At 42.8% G+C, this 24,650-nt stretch overlaps 1 protein-coding gene across 1 annotated transcript in view; it reads right to left on the bottom strand.

The window, feature by feature from the left end:
• LTN1 (listerin E3 ubiquitin protein ligase 1) overlaps window positions 1-24,650 on the bottom strand; it is a 174,210-nt gene that overhangs the window by 95,774 nt on the left and 53,786 nt on the right. The window contains exons 11-16 of the mRNA XM_077480028.1: window positions 18,530-18,571; window positions 10,564-10,756; window positions 4,120-4,359; window positions 3,874-4,027; window positions 2,942-3,092; window positions 2,590-2,788 (exon numbers count right to left, since the gene is read on the bottom strand). Coding sequence (XP_077336154.1) covers window positions 2,590-2,788; window positions 2,942-3,092; window positions 3,874-4,027; window positions 4,120-4,359; window positions 10,564-10,756; window positions 18,530-18,571 — 979 coding nt within the window. The remainder of the gene's footprint in view (window positions 1-2,589; window positions 2,789-2,941; window positions 3,093-3,873; window positions 4,028-4,119; window positions 4,360-10,563; window positions 10,757-18,529; window positions 18,572-24,650) is intronic.

Below are 24,650 nucleotides of genomic sequence, written 5' to 3'. Positions count from 1 at the left end.
GCCTTCAAATTAACTCTTCCAAGACCACAGCACTGAACATCAACCTCCCTTCGGATATGGTGCAGCATCTTCAAGAACATTTCCCGTATCGTTGGGCATCTCATTCAATTGAATATTTAGGCATCAAGCTAGCGACTTCCTACTCTTCTTTGTTCTCCACCAACTACTACCCCTTGTTGCATACCTTGACCACCCTTATGCATTCATGGAAATTTCCCACCCTCTGCTGGATAGGAAGGATCTCGGCAGCTAAAATGACATTTCTGCCCAAAGCTCTTTATTACTTTCACAATCTGCCAGTTAGAGTGCCCGCTTTCTTTCTTCGACTTTTGCAGAACAGGATCCTCCAATTTATCTGCATAAATGTCCTAGAGTCCCTAGGTCTACTCTTTATAACCATAGACTACAAGGCGGCCTGGGGGTCCCCAACGTCTCCAAGTACTATGCAGCGGTGCAGATTTCCCCGTTGACCAAGCTCCACACGACCACAGATGTTCCTCTATGTGTGTTACTTGAATTGCCCAACTGCAACTCATCCTCGTTTCAAGCCCTGCTCTGGCTCTCTCAAATTACGTCCCCCCTCTTTGAGCCCCGTGCTGCTGCATGCATGGTCTGCAGATTTGGGACTCCGTTCGCTTCTCTGCTAACTTGATGTCCTCCTTTTTAACTCTACTCCCTATCAGTCACAATTCCCTTCCCCCCCACCCCCCCTAGGCCTTGAGGAACCTCAGGCATTCTCTTGGTGGCTTTCGCATGGCTACCCATGGGTCCAACTTCTTTTCTGCCGCTCCTTTCCCTCCTGGGAGACCATCCGAGAAACACACAACGCACCGGCTAGAAAGCATGATCATTTCCTTCAATTAAAACATTGGATTACTGCCTTGTGCCACACGTCCACTTACCCATTTCAAAAGACTTTTTTTGGATACGCATGCCAGCACGCCCCTGGGTCTCCCGGACTCACTATTTATGCATCCTTGAATAGACGTCCCTCATCAGCACCCCTCTCTTATATGACCCAATGGGAAAGGGACCTCCAGGCTCCCATAGACCTGGAAGACTGGAGTAAGGCCTGGAGAATGGTAGCCAAATGCTCATTTAATACAAACACCCTAGAAGCAGCAAATAAGGTCCTATTCTGATGGTACTGGGTCCCAGCCCGCACAGCTCAGGCCTTCCCAGGAAGTACTGATAGATGCTTTTGCAACTGTGAACAGCAGGGTGATGTCATACACACCAGGTGGTCCTGCCAAAGACTGGTGGGGTTCTGGTCTAGGGTTTTTGGCCTCCTGCAGACACTTTTCCATTTAACAGTTCAAAGGGATGCTAGGCTAGCCCTATTACATTGTCCAATACCTGGTTTGTTCGCTCCTCAGCATAAGCTGGCCACTTACCTCTTTATAGTGGATAAACAAACTATAGGCCAAGCCTGGAAGACCCAACGAGTAGATTTCCAAGGAGTGAGGACACATATGACCACTATGTTACTACAGGAGCGAACGTCCAGTATTGTGAATGATTCACATGCCAAATTTCTCAAAATCTGGGAACCATGGATCTCTTACGAGTTTCCCACACTTCAAGCATCCTGTTTGGGCCTTGTCTGACGCCCTTCTGTGAGGCGCCCACGTCCGAGATCTCCCGTTCCCTTTCCCCCTTCTCCTATCTATGACCCCCTTCTCTCTGCCTTCTTGCTCTTCTCGCTTTTTTTTCTGGTTTCTCACTATTCTGACTCCTACTTTTGCCTCATATGGAGGGGGGTTGCTGGAGAAGAGCCTCCCCTCCGGCAACGAATTTGGGGACAGGGCTCTTTATGCAGTAGTCATTTTTTGATACCATCCTATGTTATAGGATAATTGTGAACGATATTGATCATTGGTAATTTTTACATGTCTCTAGCCCCGGCATGGGTGATCAACAAGCTTGTTATATTTCTCTTGTTTACCCCCCCCCCCCCAAAAAAACCTCAATAAACATATTAAAACAGAAAGTGATAGAGTTAGAACTTTTTTTAAAGTGGCTCTAAGCTCAAGGTTTTTTTTTTTACCCTTTCTGCATTTTATGCATGAAGGTAAAAAAACTCTCTGCAGCCCCCCCCCCCCAATACTTACCTGAGCCCCCCATCACAATCCAGTGATGTGCACAAAAGCCTCTGCTCTTCACGGACTCTTCCTCCTCATTGGCTGAGACAGCTGCTGTCAATCACAGTAAGTGAGCCAATGAGGACAGAGGGGGTGGGGGTATGTGAATGAACATGCAGAGCAGATGCACAGAAAACAGCCTGCACAGGTGCCCCCATAGCAAGCGGCTCTGAAGGCACTCAGCGGCCAAGGAGGTAAAGTATGACATGTTTGTTAGTTTTGTTTTTAAAAAACAAATTGCCGTTAATATCACTTTAAAGGGGTTAATATCTGGCATGGGTTCTAACTGCTGTCAGTGTCCTACTAGGAAAACAAAACACAAATTTTAAAAGCCCTTATGCATTCCCTTCCTCTGTACTGCACCCACTTTATAGAATGACAAGATTCTTATATAGAAGAGTTATATTTTGTGTCTTTAATGGCCATAGAAGAGGTTATTCTCCATTACCGGTTATAGTGATCCTCACTTCAATCTCCCCATCTTTCCTCAGTGCGTTGTTCTCCAGGATACGGAAAGCCATTTTGCTCATTATTGCACCTGTACACAAGTGCTGGGGAAGCCAAGTCTTTTGAAATGATTTAAGATCTGTCCCAGATGTCTCCGAATTCATACTCAATCGCCCTTCCAAAAGCGGCTTGCTTGACCACTGTAAAAAGAACAGAACTGTCAAAACACAATTACAAAGCCATTTCAGCACCTCATTTGTTTTAATGAAATCTCACAATCCACCTAACCTCCAAGTTCACAGAAAGATTACATGAACAGAGCAAGGTGTTAGAAAGCGCAGCCCTTCCAGTACCTGTCCAGGGAGAGCTTGGCGCATCTTCTCCCATTTCTCATCCCTCGGTATCATCAGAGACAAGTGCTCAGCCAGGAATTGAGAGGAGGATGGACCGAAATCTAAGAGCTTGACGTATAAGTTATCAACAGCACTGATCAGTGTTTGGAGGCTAAATAACACCAAAAAAAAAAAAAAAAAAAGAAAGAAAAAGAAAAAGGCAGTCAGCAGAAGATTCAAAGAACTCTAATCTAATTAGCTTCCCACAGTTTTTATGGCGGAGGTATTTTTTGATTTTTAAAAGCACAGTTAACCAGAGAATTAAAAGTTTTTTTTCGTTTTTTTCCAAGCTTTGTTTCCCCCCTCATTTTCACCTGGTGATCCTGACAGTTCTGGGATGACAATGTTTACTCACCATACAATATCTATAAAGGAGCAGCATTGAGAGCCAAGCACAGGACTACAGCAACCTTCCCCTCCCCTCTTCTCTATAACATAGAAGGGTTCTGTAGTCTTCAGGATAAATGGAAACAATATAACTGATAAGGACACTTTCACATGGGGTGGATCCGTTTGATGATTTATTCCTTTGCCACCATCAAACCCACACCTCTACGATTAAGTTTAGGTGGTGGGACCAAACTTACAGGGGCTGTGGCCTGGATGAATCAAGCTGAGGCTGCTTTTACCTGCTAAGCACTCGGGCCGGGTGAGGTGCGCTACAGCCAGGCTCACTCTTCCTATCTCTAAGTCGTGCTTTGGGTGTGGACATACCTTTTCCCAGCCTGCACCCTCACTATTCAGCGGCATCCAACTCAGACTTTGTCAGCCTGAGCGGGGCCCCTAAGCAATTTATCATGGGTCACATTCCATTGTATATTTAAAGTGGTTGTAAAACCTTCTGTGTTGTAGCCCCCACCTCCCCCAAGGAACAGGGATAGTGTTGGCGTTACCTGTGCATAGTCAGATGTGACCCCTGAAGTTGCTCCATGATCCACTGTGCAGAGCGATTAAGAAACTTGCTTCCTTTCGGCAGAACGTGAGGCCGGCAGAGAAGTGACACTATACCACACATCCACGTGTCTTGCAATTTCAGCATGAGCGTTTCTAGAAGGAATTACAAAACACAAGTTACTCTCAGACTACAGACTGTACTAACTGAGAAAGCTGAATACTCATTGGCTACCATGAAGTGGTACCTGACAATTGAGTTTTATCAGAGGGTTGTGCACACAGCTGGAACATCGTGAGAAGCAGGTCCTCTGCCGATGGCATTTGCAGACAATCTTTCACAGAGCTAAAAAAGTTGGAGGCCACATCGCAGATGAAGGACACAGACTGCTCGAGATCACCGGCTTCTGAGAAATCCTTCGTTTTATTCAATGTGCAGTGAAGTTCATCAATAATCTTCTCCACATAGACTTCTGCTATGAGTGTCTCTGGAAGAAAATAAAGAGATTTGTTTTTAGTTCACACACGAGAGAGTAAAAACCCTTATAAAAAGGAACCATTTGCCTAACACTGGAACTAATGGCCTTCACACAGGCACAGGGACTAATGGCTTGTGGTAAATTTTTATTTTAAGGGTTTCTTTTCCAAATTTTATACTTGTGTTAAACGTGTTTTATGAATTCTTACTTTTTTATCTTAGGCCCCTTTCACACATGTAGACCGTTAAGGTCCACCTGTCAGTTTTTTAGGCGGACCTGAACGGACGCTCCATGCAGTTATATAGAGCGACAGATGTCATCGGTGACATGTTCGCCGACATCCGCTCCGCTAAATTCAGACGGATGGAAACCCTATTTCCCATCCGTCTGGCGGATCACATGAAAACGAACAAGCGGATCAGTTTTCATCCGATCCCCCATAGAGGAGAGTGGAGATCGGACAGGTCCGACTCCCCACAGTGAGCAGAGACGGACCTGTCATCCACCGGCTCAACGGGGATCAGCAGATCGATCCCCCCGCTGAGCAAACGGAGTCCGTGAAAACGGATATTCATGTGTGAAAGAGCCCTTACAAATAAACATTTATAAACAGGTGGCATCCATGACGCTGGTTATGTAGAGTGTTCTGAGCCTTCTAAACATAAAACCCAGGAGTAGCTTTAAAACGTATATATGCATCTGGTGTCAACTCGCCACACAGTGTGGTAAAATGCATTACCCTTCCGAACTTAAAGAGGAGTGCCACCTGAAAAAATATATATTATACATCAGCAGCTACAAATACTGCAGCTGCTGACTTTCAATATATGGACACTTACCTGTTCCAGGGTCCAGTGATGTCAGCAGCAGATGACAAGCAATTGTTCGTCTCTCGGCTGCCCCCTACCGCCATCCTCTGTCAGGGAATCGGAAGTGAAGCATTGCGGCTTCACTGCCTGGTTCCCTACTGCGCATGCGCGAGTCGCGCTGCGCAATAAGAATGGTCCCTGCTGTCTCTGGGATCCGTGTGTTTCCCAGCAGGCAGCGGGGGACTTTCGGAAAGGGGCGTAGATTCTGTGGAAAGGGGCGTACCTGCACGTCTTCACTGGTCCCCGTTGTGTCCTGGGAACTGTGTTTTTCCCGAGACACAACGGGGGAGGGGGGGTTGGATGGGGGAAATCTGTGGCTAGCTATTCCCGGAACTGTATATTCGAAGTATCTGCACCCCCCCTCCCCCCTTAAAAGGTGCCAATTGTGGCACCGGAGGGGGGGGGGGGGTTCTGATGAGCGGAACATCCACTTGAGGGTGGAGGTCTGCTTTAAAAGATTAACATTTTTTTTTTTACTTCTATTTAGTTTAGCCTGGGTTTGGTAACAAGATTTGCATACACTTCCTGTCCCACACAGGAAGTGACAAAATCTATGAAACGGAGCCTTCAAGGGCAGTAAAACATTTTATGTTTACTACAGTCAGTGTACAGGTTACAAGGCCAAAGGATTTTAAAGTATCGGCTTATATGCCACTTTTAATATCTGGCCTCATTTTGCAAACACAGTTAACATTTTTAAGAGAAACATCTGCCAAAAAAGTTTTCCTAAAATCTTTCAGCTAAACTGTCAATAACTCATCCCTAAGAAGTGAACTTTGGCGAGATAAGATCAAAGAAGTAAAGAACATTACTCATTATCATCTATTATAATTATTAATGAAGAATAATGTAGCCAACTCTTCATGTCATTGTGCATTTGGGAATAATAAAAATATATATATATATATATATATATATATATATATATATATATATATATATATATATATATATATATATATATATATATATATATATATATATATATATATATATATATATATATATATCTTCTCCAGTTCCAGCTTGTAGAATAAAAGGGAACACCAAGGACTAACTTTCCCACCTGTAATCTGTACAGCAACTTTAACAAGTGTACATGCAGGTGTATTATACCTGTTTTTTGATAAATTGGGCTCTCATTTAGTGGTAAATTGTAATGGATATCGCCTTATTTAGATTTTTTATTATCAAAGGAAAACTGGCCCAAAATAGTAAAATTTATATATATTTATTTATTTTTTTATGTAGCTATACGTTTCCTGTTACTACCATAACTTCCCACCAAAGAAACCAAAATATATTTGCAGCAATACCACATGTGTGTATGTTGTTTGTACCCATAGTACCACAAAAAAAAAAAAAAAAATCCTGCCCAAAATATACTGACCCTGACCTTTGACTCTTACTTGACCTAAACATTAACCCTGGCCCTGACCTAGATCAAACCTTGATAAGGTATTTTTTCTTTAATTTTATATTATTAATTTTTTTTTTCCTCTCTGTATCTTTCCTCCCCATTGACAGAGAGCGAGAAAGAGGGATGGGGGGGCTCACAGTGAGGCTTCTGTCTCTGCGCTGGGAGAGCACTGTGTGGCCCACTACCAGCAGACATATACGCCCAGTCCAGTAAGGCTGCATATATGTGTTATGTCGGCATGAAGGAGTTAACCCAGTAAATGAACAACTGCTACTGCTAGGCTGCATGAACATACCAGTTGTGCTTACAAATTTACATACCCTGGCAGAATTTATGATTTCTTTTCAGAGAATATAAATGAGAACACAAAAACTTTACTTTTACTCATGGATAGCGTTTGGCTGAAGCCATTTATTATCAATCAACTGTGTTTACTCTTTTTATATCATAATGGCAACAGAAACTACCCAAATGACCCTGATCAAAAGTTTACATAATCCAGTTCTTAATACCGTGTATTGCCCCCTTTAACATCAATGACAGCTTGAAGTCTTTTTTGGTATTTGTGGATGAGGCTCTTTATCTTCTCAGATGGCAAAGCTGCCCATTCCCCTTGGCAAAAAGTCTCCAGTTACTGTAAATTCTTGGGCTGTTTTGCATGAATTGCACGTTTGAGATCTTCCCAGAGTGGCTCAATGATATTGAGGTCAGGAGACTGAGATGGCCACTACAGAGCCTTCACTTTATTCTGCTGTAGCCAATGACAGGTCAACCTGGCCTTGGGATTTGGATCATTGTCATATTGGAATGTCCAAGTACGTCCAATGCGCAGTTTTCTGGCTAATGAATGCAAATGTTCCTCCATTAGTTTTTGATAACATTCTACATTCATCTTGCCATCAATTTTGACCAAATTTCCTCTGCCTTTGTAGCACACACATCCCCAAAACATCAGCGATCCACCTCCGTGTTTCACAGTAGGAATGGTGTACCTTTCATCATAGGCCTTGTTGACGCAATTTTTGTCTCATCACTCCAAACCAAATAACTTTGTGACAGAAGGTGTGAGGCTTGTCTCTGTGCTGTTTGGCATATTGTAAGTGGGATACTTTGTGGCATTTGTGTAGTAATGGCTTTCTTCTGGCGACTCGAACATGCAGCCCATCTTACTTCAAGTGCCCCCTTATTGTGCATCTTGAAACAGCCACACCACATGTTTTCAGAGAGTCCTGTTTTTCACATGAAGTTATTTTTGGGTTTACTTTGCATCCCGAACAATTTTCCTGGCAGTTGTGGCTGAAATTTTAGTTGGTCTACCTGACCGTGGTTTGGGTTCAACTGAACCCCTCATTTTCCACTTCTTGTTTAGAGTTTGAACACTGCTGATTGGCATTCTCAATTCCTTGCATATCTTTTTATATCCCTTTTCTGTTTTATACAGTTCAACTACCTTTTCCTGCAGATCCTTTGACAATTCTTTTGCTTTCACTCATGACTCAGAATCCAGAAACGTCAGTGCAGCACTGGATGAAAGATGCAAGGGTCTGTCAGGAGTCCAGAAACTCATTGACTTTTTATACACACTCACACTAATTACAAGCAAACAGATCACAGGTGAGGATGGTTACCTTTAATAGCCATTTAAACCCCTTTAGCCGGGTTCACACTGGTTCGACAAACGCTCCAACATTGGGAGCTCATGTCGCATGATGTGTGAAAAACGATCTTTCCCTATGAGAGCCGTCTTAACTGGTCTGACACAAGTCGGTCCGACTTTGAAAATGCTCCCTGCACTACTTGTCTGACTGATTCGACCCCCGTGATATTCAATGGGCTGGAGTAGGACCAAAGTCGGATCGCAGTCTTCACTGATCCAACTTTGGCATGCGACTTGTGCTCGGATGATCTTGAAGGAGAACGCCACGCCAAAAGACAAAACAAATAAAAAAAACAAAAAAACACGGCATGGGTTCCTCCTCCAAGACCATAACAGGTCCTTGGTCTGGCATGGATTGTAAGGCTGAAAAAAAAATTAAAAAAATTAAAAAAAAAGTGTGGGCCCCCCCCCCCCCCCCAAAATCCATACCAGAACCTTATCTGAGCACGTAGCCCAGCAGGTCAGGAAAGGGGGCGTGGACGATGCAGGGCCCCCCCTTCTCCTGGACCGTACCAGGCCGCATGCCCTCAACATGGGTGGATGCTTTTGGGAAGGGGGGCCTTGCGGCCCTCACCTCAAAGCACCTTGTCCCCATGTTGATGAGGACAAGGGCCTCTTCCCAACAACCCTGGGCATTGGTGTCCCCCAACCAAGCCCCCAGAGCCCGGCCGCACCCAAAGTGAATGTGTATGGGGTACAGCCATTCACCTAAAAAAAAATAAAAAAAATAAAAAAAAAACAAAAACAAACACAGTACACAGGTTTTTAAAGCAATTTATTAAGGTAGCTCCGGGTCTCTTCTCCCTTCTCCGGCTCTTCTGCTTCCTCTGCTCATGTCTTCTGCCTCTGCCGGTTCTTCTCCCCTCTCTGGATCTTCTCCACTGACATCTTCTAGCCCTCTTGGCGCCACCTGGAAACCAAGCCCCTTATGACGTCACCGCTCGGGGCATGATGCGCAGTGAAATCATAAGGGGCGGGGTTTCAGAGTGGCATCACTCGGTGACCCCGCCTCATACCCATATAAATAGTGGCACACCCAGCATTAGAGCAGGAGAGAGCGTCGTGTCAACATCAGAGGAAGAACACAGTGTGGGGGGCGGGATCTGGGGACTTCAATATGCCGCCCGCAGACTCCGACAACCACCAGCCAGGGTTGTCAAGAAGAGGCCCTTGTCCCCAGTCAACATGGGGGCAAGGTGCTTTGGGGTGGTGGGGGCACAGGGCCCCCCTGCCCAAAGCACTCACACACCCTCCCCCCCCCCCCATGTTGGGGGCATGTGGCCTGGTACGGTTCAGGAACGGGGGAGGCTCGCACTCGTCCCCACCCTCTTTCCTGACCTCCCGGGCTGCATGCTTCCCCTGATAAGGGTCTGGTATGGCTTTTGGGGGGGAAACCACGACTTGGATTTTAAGGGTTCCCCTTAAAATCCATACCAGACCGAAGGGCCTTTTTTTTTACATTTGGTGTGGAGCTCCCCCTAAAGATTCACACCAGACACAAAGTGCCTGCATTCGGGATCAAAGTTGTATCCCCATTCATTGAAGTCAGGTGGATGTCGGACTTCAAGTCGCAGGGACAAGTCGGATCCACCGACGTACAACCGACGTACAACCGACGTGTCGTACCAGTGTGAACCTGGCCTGTGTGTTAACCTGTGTGCATGTTACCAGGCTAAAATCAACAGGGTATGTAAACTTTTGATCAGGGTAATTTGGGTAGTTTCTGTTGTGATTATGATTTAAAAAGAGTAAACACAGTTGACTGATAATAAATGGCTTCAGTCAAACACTAACTATGAGTGCATTTGTCAGCGTAGAGAGCAGTAATTTATTAAAACAATGTACCAAATAAAAGTTATATATATATATATATATATATATATATATATATATATATATATATATATATATATATATATATATATATATATATATATATATATATATATATATATATATATATATATATATATATATATATATAAAATTTAAATGTATATAAAAATTTATTTAGGTATGAAAGTTTGAGAATGTGTCAAGTTAACTGAAGCATGTAAAACTGCTAAATATGGCCTAGGCTTTAAAGACCTTCGGTCATTAAAAATTAAACACTGTAAAAGAAAAATGTGAAAATGAAAATTAACCATTCTTATGCCAAATAGAACTTTTACTGCTTCGGTACATATAAGAACTTCTGACTGGTTGATATGAGGAAATACCCCAGCCTTAATACTCCTGTGCACACAGGGATACTCTTTGTTACTCACCATTCCTAACATGTTCTGAGAGCACTAAGCTCAGTAGAGTCCATTTGTCCGAGCAGTAGGTCTCCGATTTTCCTGACTTGTCGGTTATGCCGCTGGTACATAAGTCACTTGCCAAAGAAATAAGTCTGTCACCGAGAACGTCCCCTTTCAGCCAATCACAGATCAGGGAATGCTTGACGGGATCAGAACAGGCCTGATGCAGAGGAACCAGAAAGGTTAAGCAATTTACAAAAAGAAGCCTCTCCTAGCACACAAAACAACAATTTAACCACTTTCAGACCGGACCATTTTGCTGGCTTAAGACCAGACCACTTTTTGCGATTCGGCACTGCGTCGCTTTAACTGACAATTGCGCGGTTCGTGCGACGTGGCTCCCAAACAAGATTGACGTCCTTTTTTTCCCCACAAATAGAGCTTTTGGTGGTATTTGATCAACCTTGCGGTTTTTATTTTTTGCGCTATAAACAAAAATACAGCATCAATTTTGAAAAACGCAATATTTTTTACTTTTTGTTATAATAAATATCTCCCAAAAATTTATTAAAAAAAAACATTTTTTTTCTCTCAGTTTAGGCCGTTCCGTATTCTTCTACATATTTTTGTTAAAAAAAAAAAAAAAAAAAAAAAAAAAAAAATCGCAATAAGCGATTGATTGGTATGCACAAAAGTTATAGCGTTTACAAAATCAGGAATTTTTATTAATTTTTTTTTACTAGTAATGGCGGCGATCAGCGATTTTTTTTGTGACTGCTACATCGTGGTGGACACATCGGACATTTTTGACACATTTTTGGGACCAGTCGTTTATACAGCAATCAATGCTATACAAATGCATTGATTCCTGTGTAAATGACATTGGCAGTGAAGGGGTTAACCAGTGGGTGGCAGTGTAGGGGTTAAGTGTTCCTAGAGGCGTATTACTAACTGTGGGGGGCTGGGCTTTGTTTTAGTGAACACTGATCTCTGCTCCAATCACATGGCCAGAGATCAGCGTCACTTGTTGCTAGGCAGAACGGGGAGATTCTGTTTACAACGGCATTTCCCTGTTCAGCCACCCCGTGAGATGATCGTGGGTATCCCCGCGGCGATCGAGTCCGCGGGACCCGCGTCTGGACTCACGGGGTCCTGACCGGCACACGAGCACGCCGCCGGCGGCACGATGGCAGGGCGGCATTTAAAAATGGACGTAGCTGTACGCCAATATGCCTGCCAGTGCCATTCTGCCAACGTACATCGGCGTGCACCGGTCGGGAACTGGTTAAAGAGATCCAGTCGGGGAAAAAAAAAAAAGGGTTTCTAAATTATTATTAATATTATACAGGATTTATATAGTGCCAACTATTGGCTATTTAGTTGTTTTGTGTGCAAATAACATTCAGCACAAATGCATGGATTTAACGTCTGAGAAGGTAAGCCTGGCTGTTTAGGGTTAAAGTGGAATTTAACTATCTGAGCACACCAAAAACGGAAAACACTATTTTAATAGATTGGTATATTCAAGGTAAACTGATCCTTGTCTCTATGCTTTATTTTGTTGAGAAATCACTTTGAACCCCCCTCCCCAAACCTAGCATTTCTAGCCATCTAGAGTAAGGGTAGATATAAAAAAATGTCCATGAAGACTCCTGGGATGTATAACATAAATTTGGCCTAGACCAGAAACCAGGAAGCAACTAAAAGTGGAACTTCAGTCATTTTTTCAACTTTCCATCTATTAAATCTTCTGCCCTTGCCGTTTTAACGTTACATACTAAAACATTTTTTTTTCTGCCAGTAAATACCTTATACTTCCCGTTTCTTTTCTGGTAAAAAAAGCCTAGGCTCATGCACACCTCTCTCTCTCGTGTGAGTTTACCAGGAAGGGAGGGGAAATGAGTCATAAGAGGGTCAATGAGAGCTGCAGTGAACAGGCCGCAGCTTCAGCTGTACACATTTAAAATGGATGCAGCCAGACTTAGTGGAGGGAGATTTCTACAGCATAGTTGGCAAGTACAGGATCACAGTATAAAATAATATGAACAGTGGTTGGCGGGAAGCTTCGGAATGGCAAAGATGTTTTTATTACAAAATTATGTGAGCAGACTGCAGTTCCTCTTTAAAGAGGAGTTACAGTCCGTAAAAATGTAAAAAAAAAAAAAAAAAAAAAAAAACAAACAAAAAAAAATGAAGCCAGCAGCTACACATACTGTAGCTGCTGACTTTTAATATAAGGACACTTGCCTTTCCAGGAAACCCGCATTGTCGACACCCCAAGCCATTATGTCATTCAGCTTCGGGTGCAGGCATCGACATCTGTAGTAAGCCTTGCGGTTTCACAACCCGTTTCCTACTGTGCATGTGTGAGTCACGCTGCGCTTTCTGAATGGTTCTGCCATCTTCTGGGACCTGTGTCTCTCCCAGAAGGCAGCGGGGCGAGAAGGGGCTGGAAATGTCATAGATCTCCGTACAGCGAGCTCTCTTGGAAGTGGGAGCAGGTACCTGATAAAACGAGGCAACCGCTCCCCCCTCCTCCCCAAAAAGTGCCACATTTGAGCTTGCGGCTTCACAGCCAGCCCCCTACCATGCATGCATGAAGCGCGCTGCATTCTATGAAAGGGCCGGCTGCGGGGGAAGGAGGGGGGGGCTGAACTTGTGGTTAGCTCAACCAGAAGTGGGAGCGGGTACCTTTTAAAACTAGGCACCCCCCCCAAAAGGTGCCAAATGTGGCAGCAGGGTGGAGGGAGGAGGCAGACAAGCGGAGCTTCCCCTGTGGATGGAGCTCCTCTTAAATGCCAGAAATGCTGGAGTGGTTTCTCAACAAAATAAAGCACAGAGACATGGGTGGATGGGGGAGTTTGCGTTGAATTCTAAAAATGAGTTAAATAGTGTCTTTGGTTTGTGGTGTTCAGATGCAGAGACACTGAGACAAAACAGTGGGAACTGCCATGGGCATTTAATCAATAAAAAAATAAAAAATTCATGGTGCACAGTGTCCAGTTCACAGCTTATCCAATCCAGTAGAGCTGCACAATTAATTGTGATCTCGATTCAACCCCTCCGACAATCTCTATTGCACAGTTTGCTGATTCTTTCATATAAACAAGTGGAGAGACTTATCTCCTCACTCAGCTGTCAAAAGAAAACATCCAGGCAGTCAGCCAAGTTTTTAACTGAAACATTGTAACTAACTCTTGCTTCTTAGATCAAAAGGATAAACTTCTGTGTGTAAAGTCTGCCAAGTTTTTAACCACTTGCTTACTGGGCACTTAAACCCCCTCAGTCCCAGACCAACTTTCAGCGCTGATGCACTTTGAATGACAATTGCGCAGGCATACAACACTGTACCCAAATTAAATTTTTATAATTTTTTTCCCACAAATAGAGCTTTCTTTTGGTGGTATTTAATTACAGCTCAGAGTTTTATTTTTTGCTAAACAAACAAAAAAAGATGCCCAAAAAAAAATAAAAAAATAATCATGTTTAATAGTTTGTTATAAAATTTTGCAAACGGGTCATTTTTCTCCTTCATTAAAGTGCGCTGATGAGGCGGCACTGATAGGCTGCACTGGTGGGCACTGATGGGCTGCACTGGTGGGCACCGATAGGCATAGTTAAGGCGGCACTAATAGGCACAGATAAGGTGGCACCGATGGGCAGAGCGCGCCGCGCGCGCCCCTCAGGGGGTGTGCAGGCCGCTCGTGCACGGGACGACGTCAATAGACAAATGTAGGCGGTCTAAATCTTTTTCTGACACTTGTTTCTTAAGTTAAAATCAATATTTTTTGCTAGAAAATTACTTGGAACGCCCAAACATTATATATATTTTAGCAGGGACCCTAGGGAATAAAATGCCAATTGCTACAATATTTTATGTCACACTGTATTTGGCCAGCGGTCTTTCAAACGCAATTGTTTGGGAAAAAATACAATGAATAATAAAAAAAGAAATGAATAAAAAAAAGAAAGAAACAGCAAAGTTAGTCCAATTTTTTTTTTTTTTGTTTTAATGTGAAAGATGACGTTACGCCGTGAAAATCGTGCTCTATATTTTAAGCAAAAAAAATCATGATTCTCATTTTAGCCAGAATCGTGCAGCTCTGCAATCCAGGGTGAAATTGATTGAAATCAAGCTCATTTAAAAACACTAGTAAAAAGGCTTGATTCAAATCAGGATTTTTTAACCGACAGTCCCATTCACTTTATTGGGACGGCTGGTGATGTGGCAGTGACACAACAAGGTGAGGGACGTGGCGGTAGCAGGTGAGTGGATGGCGCTAACAGGCTCTGCCATGATGGATCTAAAATGACAGGTGCTCTTTAAATGTAAGGACTCATACTTGCTAGTAGTTAGAATCTTTAAATATTTACAAACAAAAATAAAGTTTCCTATTTAGAATAATAAGCTGTCTGGTAAAACAGCGATATGAGAACCAATTCAATCATACAGTTTTTAGTGTACATAGATTTGAACAACAATGGGATAAAGGAATATTCCTTAACAGGATCCCGACCAGCACGTGCCGATGTACATTGGCAGAATGAGAAGACTGGGCAAATGGGCATACCTGTACGTCTCTTTAAATTTACCACCGTACCATCGTGTACGTGCCGGCGGCGGCACGCGCCAGTTGGGACCTCTGCGAGTCAGGTCGCAGGACTCGATCAACGCGGGGATACCCTTGATCGCCTCACGGAGAGGAAGAACAGGGAGATGCTTGTTTACAATGTTCTGCCTAGTGACAGCGTCACTGATCTCTGCTCCCTGTCATCGGGAGCTACGATCAGTGAAGTGTCACATGTAGCCATGCCCCCCCCCACAGTTAGAAAACACTCCCCAGGACACACTTAACCCCTACACTGCCCCCTAGTGGTAAACCCCTTCACTGCCAGTGTCATTTACAGAGAAATCAGTGCATTTGTATAGCACGGATTGCTGTATAAATGACAATGGTCCCAAAAATATGTCAAAAATGTCCGATGTATCCGCTATAATGTCACCGCAATGATAAAAAAAAAAAAAATAAAATAAATAATAAAAAAAAAAATCGCTGATCGCCGCCATTACTAGTAAAAAAAAAAAATTATTATTAATAAAAATGCCACAAAACCATCACCTATTTTGTAAACGCCATAACTTTTATTGCGATTTCTTTTTTCCAAAAATATGTAGAAGAATATATATTGGCCTAAACTGAGGGAAAAAAATTTGTTGTTTTTTTATAGATTTTTGGGGGATATTTATTATAGCAAAATGTAAAAAATATGGAGTTTTTTTCTTCAAAATTGACACTCTTTTGTTTATAGTGCAAAAAAGGAAAACCACAGGGGTGATCAAATACCACCAAAAGAAAGCTCTATTTGTGGGGAAAAAGGGATGTTGTTTGGGAGCCACGTCACAGGACCGCGCAATTGTCAGTTAAATCGACGGAGTGCCGAATCGCAAAAAGTGCTCTGGTCAGCAAGGGGGTAAAATTTTCCGGGGCTAAAGCGGTTAACTTTGTCTTATCGCATGGGTACTGTGAAAATTGTGTGAATGCAGTGCATGTTATTTCAGCTTGCAGAGCTTAGATTCATTGAATTAGTTTACCAAAAATGTAAATACTGCAGAATATACAGCCTCATGCTACATAACTAAACTCCATTTAATGCTGCAACTAAATTATTCATGTATCTTAGATAGATTTTTACTCCAAAAGCATTTTATTAAAATAAATTTGATTTAAAATAAAAATAAAAATCTGATTTAAAATTGGATGTAAACCTTGACATATACCCAGTGAAGTGAACTGCCTCAGATGACGCACAGAGATGAAACAAACCTCCCTACATAAGTTTTACTTGTATATCTGCGGTCTTCAGCTTTATATATGGTTTAGAAAGTTCCTGTCCTGTTAGAATTTTCTCTTCCTAATTCACCTGTGGGAGTGGATTCTTGCCATACATTGTGAGACAACTGATTGGAGAAAAGGCACACACCCCCGCTCCACATAGGCAGAGCTTCCCTGTGATTAGTTTAGCTGTCTGCTAATCCACTTATAGAAACCTCCCCCGACACACACTTCAGGCTCCCGTCTCGGAGAACTTGTCAGGAGTCATCAGGCTGATAAACAGAAGAACAGAGCAGGAGAAAGCCACGGGACTTAGTTCTTTGAGGAAAGATAAGAAAGCACTGCAGATATATGTGCCCAGATCAAATATCATGAATCAGGTTTACGTCTACTTTAAATAAAAATTTTTTAATAATAATAATAATAATAATAATAATAATAATAATAATAATAATAATAATAATAATATATATATATATATATACACATATACACACACACATTTTTTTTTTTTTTATATAATATATATTTTTTTTTTATTCACCTTGATCAAATCTCCATTTTATATAGAGGCCTTAGTGTCTATCCTCCAAGTGTAAAGGGTTATACCCAACAGGTTTGACACGTTCCTCAATTGAGCAAGCCAATTATAACTGTCTTGCTAGGAAGGATACAAAAAGAGTATATGGGCTGAAATACTTACCCGTTTGCTGCTACCAGATCACAGGGCCCGTCAATGGCAGACACATGTTTGATGGCACTAGCCATTAATCAGGTCATCTTTGTTGAAAAGGAGAATCAGCGTTCAGCTTTTCAGATGTGACAAGACTTAAAGCTGAGAAGCACTGCAGATATCCTCAAGCAGTATTTTCTCCAAATAATGTTATTTCAGCCTGTTTTGCTCACTTTATTGCATTTTTACTCCTTACTCTCTCAAATATATTTCATGGCACACTCCCGAGACAGAAGAAAGACGACATGCAGCCACATAAAGCCCAGTCTTATAAAGAAGGGGTCTTGTGTTTATTGCAGTGGTCTCCAAACTGCGGCCCTTTGCTTGCCTTGATCCTACCCCTGGGGCACCATTTCTCGTACTGATATGAGAGATTATTTTGATACCCGACACAAACAATGGGGCACAATTTCTCCCATGGACCCCAACAATGGGGCTCAATTTTTCCAATTGACACAAACAATGGGGCACTTTTCTCCCATGGACATCAACAACGGGGCACCATTTCTCCCATTGTCACAAACAATAGAGCACCATTTCTCCCACTGACACCAACAATGGGGCACTGTTACTCCACCTAATACCAAATGTGATGTCTACTTTCACTAATGCCAGGAAAATTTCCTCTCGAGCTGGCCACCGTCCGGCCCCCTAAAGACTCAAGGACAATAAACTGACCCTTTGTTCAGAAATTTTGGAGACCCCTGATCTATTGTGTTAATATTATAGATGTCAACGTACCATAAAACAACAATGTATCCTACATATTTACACCCAGTTTCTGATGTTATGTTATAGTCTTTACATTTATAATGGTAACAGTGCAATCAGACTTCCCTACCTCTGTTAGCTACCTAATACATTGGAATGACTGAATTGTAAAATATAATTTTTCTTCTTAAAAGGAAAGTTTTGCCAAATTGTTTTTGACCGTACTCCTCCTCTGGGTCACAGAAGTGCACTTACTTTTGTTCTCCAGTGACGCAGAATCAGCTGTCAGCAGACTAAAGCTTACTCTCAACTGATGTCAACTGATGTCACAGAGCCGCTCTAGAATGAGAAAGGATTCTGACCATATTGTCAGGATCCAGCTTGATTGACAGCTAGCTTCAGGACTCAGTACGCAGCTCAGAGCCAAAGCCAGCTGCGCCCGCCAACTCGTCATCCTGGTTGTCCAGTGAGCACTCGAGGGACAGAGCAGGAAGTGGTAACTGACAGTCACTGCTCTCTGCTTTGAGAAGACCCAGAACTGAGCGATCAGCAGTTATGTGACTGCTCAGTTTTTGGCGTTAGAGTCAGTGTGGGACAGCCGCAGCATTAAACTGATGCTGTAACATTTAGGCGAGTGTGTACATCTGTTTTTGTCTAAACCCCAAACTTCTTCTTTAATGTCAATATTAGAAAAAAAAAAAAAAAAAAAACATACCTTCTGAATGATGGACAGAAAAACATGCCACTGAACGTCGATCTAAAAAGAAGGGAAAAAAAAAAAAGACAAAATTACCAACATATCTTGTTTTTTCTTTAATACTTTGTTAAAACATGCAACAGTTTTAGTTGGCAGACTGCTTTGTCATCTACTGAATAGTATGTATATAGATTATGCATTTCAAGCCGAGGTCAAGGTATAAAGCACACACCCCAATGCAGCTCTGTATTCAGGTATATACAGCGAGGGGAAAAAGTATTTGTTCCCCTGCTGATTCAGTTTGCCCACTGACAAAGAAATGATCAGTCTATAATTTTAATGGTAAGTTTATTTTAACAGTGAGAGACAGAACAACAACAAAAATATCCAGAAAAATACATTTCAAAAAAATTATAAAATAGATTTTTTCATTTTAAGGAGTGAAATAAGTATTTGCTCCCGTATCAATCAGCGAGATTTCTGGCTCCCATGTGTCTACTATACAGAGATTAGGAGCATGCACTTAAAGGGAGTGCTCCTAATCTCAGCTTGTTACCTGTATAAAAGTCCACAGACGCAATCAGAGTCCAATCTCTCCACCATGGCCAAGACCAAAGAGTTGTTCTAAGATGTCAGGGACAAGATTGTAGACCTGCACTGATAACAGTCACTCTCCCCCCCCCCCCCCCCCCCCCCCCGTCTAGAGCTCCATGTAAAGATCTCACCTTGTGGAGTTTCATGGAGTTTAAATGATCGTGGGAATGGTGAGGAATCAGCCCAGAACTACACGGAAGGATCTTGTCAATGATCTCAAGGCAGCTGGGACCATAGTCACCAAGAAAACAATTGGTATCACTACGCAGTAAAGGACTGAAATCCTGCAGCATCTCTAAGGTCCCCCTGCTCAAGAAAGCACATGAAGAGGCCTGTCTGAAGTTTGCTAATGAACATCTGAATGATTCAGAGGAGAACTGGGTGAAAGTGCTGTGGTCAGATGAGACCAAAATTTAGCTCTTTGGTATCAACTCAACTATCCTTGTTTGTAGGAGAAGGAGGAATGCTGCCTATGACTCCAAGAACACCATTCCCACCGTCAAACATGGAGGTAGAAACATTATGCTTTGGGGGTATTTTTCTGCTAAAGGGCCAGGACAACTTCACTGCATCAAAATGACGATGGACAGGGCCATGTACCATCAAATCTTGTGTGAGAACCTTCTTCCCTCAGCCAGGACATTAACAATGGGTCGTGGATGGGTATTCCAGCATGACAATGACCAAAAAACACACAGTCAAGGCAACAATGGATTGGCTCAAGAAGAAGCACAAAAGGTCCTGGAGTGGCCTAGTCAGTCTCCAGACCTTAATCCCATAGAAAATACATGGAGGGGAGCTGAAAATTCGAGGTTAACCAATGTCAGCCTCGAAACCTTAATGAAGTGGAGAGGATCTGTAAAAGAGGAGTGGGACAAAACCCCTCCAGAGATGTGTGCAAACCTGGTGGCCAACTACAAGAAAAGTCTGGCCTCTGATTGCCAACAAGAGTTTTGCCACCAAGTACTAGGTCAGGTTTTGCAAAAGGTCTAATACTTATTTCACTCATTAACCACTTGCCGACCGCCGCACGCCGATGTACGTCGGCAGAATGGCACGGGCAGGCATAAGGGCTTACATGTACGTCCTTGCCTGCCCGCCGGTCGGGGGCCCGATCGGGCCCCCGCCCGGTGCCTGCGGCGGTCGGTATTTTAGTTCGGGAGCGATCCCGGACGAGGGGACGGCCATTCATTCATGGCCAACCCCTCTCGATCGCTCCCGGCGAATGAAAATGTCCGGTGACATCACTTCCTCTCCTGTAATGTAAACACAGGAGAGGAAGTGATGTATTCTCTCCTCCGTGTCGGTAGTTTTCGTTCTGGCACCGAGGAGAGAAGTTCGGTGAGTTGCACCAACACACCCCACATACAGTAGAACATGCCAGGCATACTCACACCCCCCCTTTACCCCCGATCACCCCCCAATTACCCCTGCCCCCCCAGTCACAGTGACACCAATTGCTTTTTTTTTTTTTTTTTTTTTTTTTTTTTTTTTTTGCATTGGTGTCATTTGTGACTGTAGTAACTGTTAGGGCAGTTAGGGTTAGCCCCCTTTAGTTCTAATGTGCCCCCCTAACCCCCCCAATAAAGGTTTAACCCCGTGATCACCCCCCGTCGCCAGTGTCACTAAGGCTGGGTTCACATTGCAGCGGTTTATGAGAACGAATGTGATTCGCACCGCACTGCAGTGCAAATCACATCCGATCTCTGTGCGATTCGAGTTCAGCCATACAGATAGTATGGCTGAATTCGTGTCGCACCCGCCGCAAACTCGCACGGGACCCTTTTTTTGGTCCGCAGCAGAATCGGATTGCATGGGTGTTCACACCATGCGATCCGAGTTTGCAGATCGCACTGCGATATGCGAACTGATCTGGGGGTGTCATTAACATTTCACTGACACTCCCAGCAGTTCGCATAGGGCAGTGTGAACTGCCGCCGGGAGGCATGCGATGCGGGAACCCGCCGCGGATTCGTGGCGTTCCCGCATCGCTCCAGTGTGAACCCAGCCTAATAAGCGATCGTTTTTCTGATCGCTGTATTAGTGTCACAGGTGACGCTTGTTAGGCAGGTAGGTATTTAGGTTCGCCGCAGCTTTTTATAGCGCCAGGGACCCCCATATACTACCGCATAAAGCCCCCTGATTGCCCCCTAGTTAACCCTTTCACCAGTGATCACCATATAACTGTTACAGGTGACGCTGGTTGGTTAGTTATTTTTTTTATAGTTTCAGGGCACCCGCCATTTATTACCTAGTCTCACTAGTGTACCCCTAAATTTAGGGGTGTCTACTTTCCAAAATGGGGTCATTTGGGGGGGGGGGGTTTGTGCCATCTTGGCATTTTATGGCCTTCAAAACTGTAACGCCCTTAGAAAGCCTGAAGGCGGTGCTTGGTTTTCGGGGCCCCGTACGCGGCTAGGCTCCCAAAAAGTCCCACATATGTGGTATCCCCGTACTCAGGAGAAGCAGCAGAATTTATTTTGGGGTGTCATTTCACATATGCCCATAGCATGTGTGAGCAATATATCATTTAGTGACAACTTTGTGTAAAAAAAAAATAAAAAAATTTTTTTTTGTCATTATTCAATCGCTTGAGGCAAAAAAATAAAATATTCAATGGGCTCAACATGCCACTTATCAATTTCCTTAGGGTGTCTACTTTCCAAAATGGGGTCATTTGGGGGGTTTTGTACTGCCCTGCCATTTTAGCACCTCAAGAAATGAGATAGGCAGTCGTAAACTAAAAGCTGCGTAAATTCCAGAAAACGTACCTTAGTTTGTAGATGTGACAACTTTTGCGCAAACCAATAAATATACAATTATTGACTTTTTTTTTTACCAAAGACATGTGGCTGAATACATTTTGGCCTAAATGTATGACTAAAATTGAGTTTATTGGATTTTTCTAATAACAAAAAGTAGAAAATATCATTTTTTTTCAAAATTTGCGGTCTTTTTACGTTTATATCGCAAAAAATAAAAATCGCAGAGGCAATCAAATACCATCAAAAGAAAGCTCTATTTGTGGGAAGAAAAGGACGCAAATTTTGTTTGGGTACAACATTGCATGACCGCGCAATTACCAGTTAAAGCAGCGCAGTGCCAAATTGTAAAAAGACCTCTGGTCATTTACCAGCAAAATGGTCCGATCTGAAGGTGGTTAAAAGGCAAATAAATTTATAACTTTTTTGAAATGTGTTTTTCTGGATATTTGTGTTGTCATTCTGTCTCTCACTGTTAAAATAAACCTACCATTAAAATTATAGACTGATCATTTTTTTCATCAGTGGGCAAAAGTACAAATTTTAGCAGAGGATCAAATACTTTTTTTTCCTCACTGTATGATCACATGTATTTTGAAATATTAAGTGTCTGAATAGGACTGGATTGACTCTTGTAGTACCTGTACAGCAGAATCCAAACTAGGAGAAGGGAAGCAGCACAAGGCATACAATGTCAGAAATGAGCTTACCGGCGTGCTGCTTTTCTTTTCACTGTCCAATCACAGGCTGGAGAGGGACAAGACCTGTAAGTGTTGGGTAATCTCAGACAAGAAAACCTGATCTCCTGCCCTGTTAGGCAGGGATGTGTTATTTTGCAGAGCTGTGCAAGTCACAGAACTGGGTGGAAAGAAATACAAAACCTTTGGCAGGTAAGATAACTGCTGTATATGTATTTTATCTATACTTTCACAATAGGTTTCCCTGTTTCTCTCAGCCATAGTGTCACTCATCTGCAGACTCCATTTGTGTGTATTTATCCATGTGGTCATCCACACATTTTCTTTTCTAGCTTTCTTTTGACTGCACCCTTTGTATAGACTCTAGAAGGCTTACAGTGAAATATGTCCCACAATCTCTCCATGATCTGTTGCTCAGGTTCCCCAGGGAACACTCTCTATGAAGATGGTTTGCCAGCATGGGAGCAGACACTGTGCAGGTCCTATGCTTTAATACTATACCTAGTGACAATAGTGCATACAGCCCAGCCAAGCACGAGGACACAAATTGTGTTCTTCCTTTCTATAATTTCACCCATATAAAACACAGAAACCTCCCTTGAGTTTGCATTTGAAGTTGCGTTGCATGCTCTATGGTTGTGCATGTTTTCACTGTCACATGCAAATTGGTCACACTGCAAATATCAAGCCAACTATATATGGCCATATTTCTGTAGTTTATTTTTATCCAACAATGACCAATATCAACCCATTTTTATAGGCATTGTTTTCAGTTTGGAGGGGTTGGGCACGAGTAAGCCACTATCCTACTATACCCCTGCTTCTATACATTTATAGAATGCCTGAGTATTCATATATATGTTAAATACATTTTTATATACTTTTTTTGGTATAAATCGGATATCTGTCCCTTGAGCGCTTTTTCTGACTGATGTAATTTCAGAGCGTCTGACTGGGTTTGTCACCAGCACTGTGAGAGTGCGTTTATACCAGGGGTTGACAAATTTGCTTGGAATCTAGGAGCCAGCTAAAAAAGTTAGGAGCCAGGTCCGTGACGGCGATCTGGACCTGTCCCTGGCCTGACATGGAGACGAGTGAGGGGAAGATAGCCCCCAGCCCCCCACCTGTCTCCAAGTCATTGCCCATAGCTCTTAGAGGGACATTTTTAAATTGCATTTTAGTGTAAATATGAGATGTGAGGTCTCTCTGACCCCAGATCTCATATATAAGAGGACCTGTCATGCTTTTTTCTATTACAAGGGATTTTTACATTCCTTGTAATAGGAATAAAAGTGACACACATTTTTTTTTAAAAGAACAGTGAAAAAAATAAAAATAAAAGTTAAAATAAGAAAAAAAAAAATGTTTTAAATGCGCCCTGTCTCGCCAAGCTTGCGTGCAGAAGCGAACGCATATATGAAAGCGGTGTTCAAACCACACATGTGAGGTATCGCTGCGATCGGTAGAGTAAGAGCAATAATTCTAGCCCCAGACCTCCTCTGTAACTCAAAACGTGCAACCTATAGAATTTTTTAAACGTCGCCTATGGAGATTTTAAAGGGTAAAAGTTTGTCGCCATTCCATGAGCGGGCGCAATTTTGAAGCGTGACATGTTGGGTATCGATTTACTCGGCGTAACATTATCTTTCACAATATAAAAAAAAAAAATTGGGCTAACTTTACTGTTGTCTTTTTTTTTTTATTAAATAAAAAAATTTTTCCCCAAAAAAAGTGCGCTTGTAAGTCCGCTGTGCAAATACGGTGTGACAGACAGTATTGCAACGACCACCTTTTTACTCTCTAGGGTGTTAGAATAAATAATAATTTTTTATATATATATATATATATTTTTTTTTGTTTAGGGGTTCTAAGTAAAGGGATGGAGAAAGAGACTGGCAGGCAATCCCATTAGCATTGTTGGTTGTAATTCCAACGGCCACCACAAGAGGGCGCCAGATTCCAGAAGGAACCATAGGATCACAGAAGGCCTCAAAGCCGGGGGCTCAATTATCGGCCGCCTGCGGCGCGGGGGGGGGGTCCACGGAGACGGGATACCCCCAGCTATGCTGCCCCAGGCACAAGGTC

The sequence above is a fragment of the Lithobates pipiens genome, unplaced genomic scaffold (assembly GCF_037356315.1).
Source record: "Lithobates pipiens isolate NorthernLeopardFrog02 unplaced genomic scaffold, aLitPip1_a1.2 Scaffold_16, whole genome shotgun sequence".
Lineage (NCBI taxonomy): Eukaryota > Metazoa > Chordata > Amphibia > Anura > Ranidae > Lithobates > Lithobates pipiens.
This window is presented reverse-complemented; position numbering and strand designations above follow the sequence as displayed.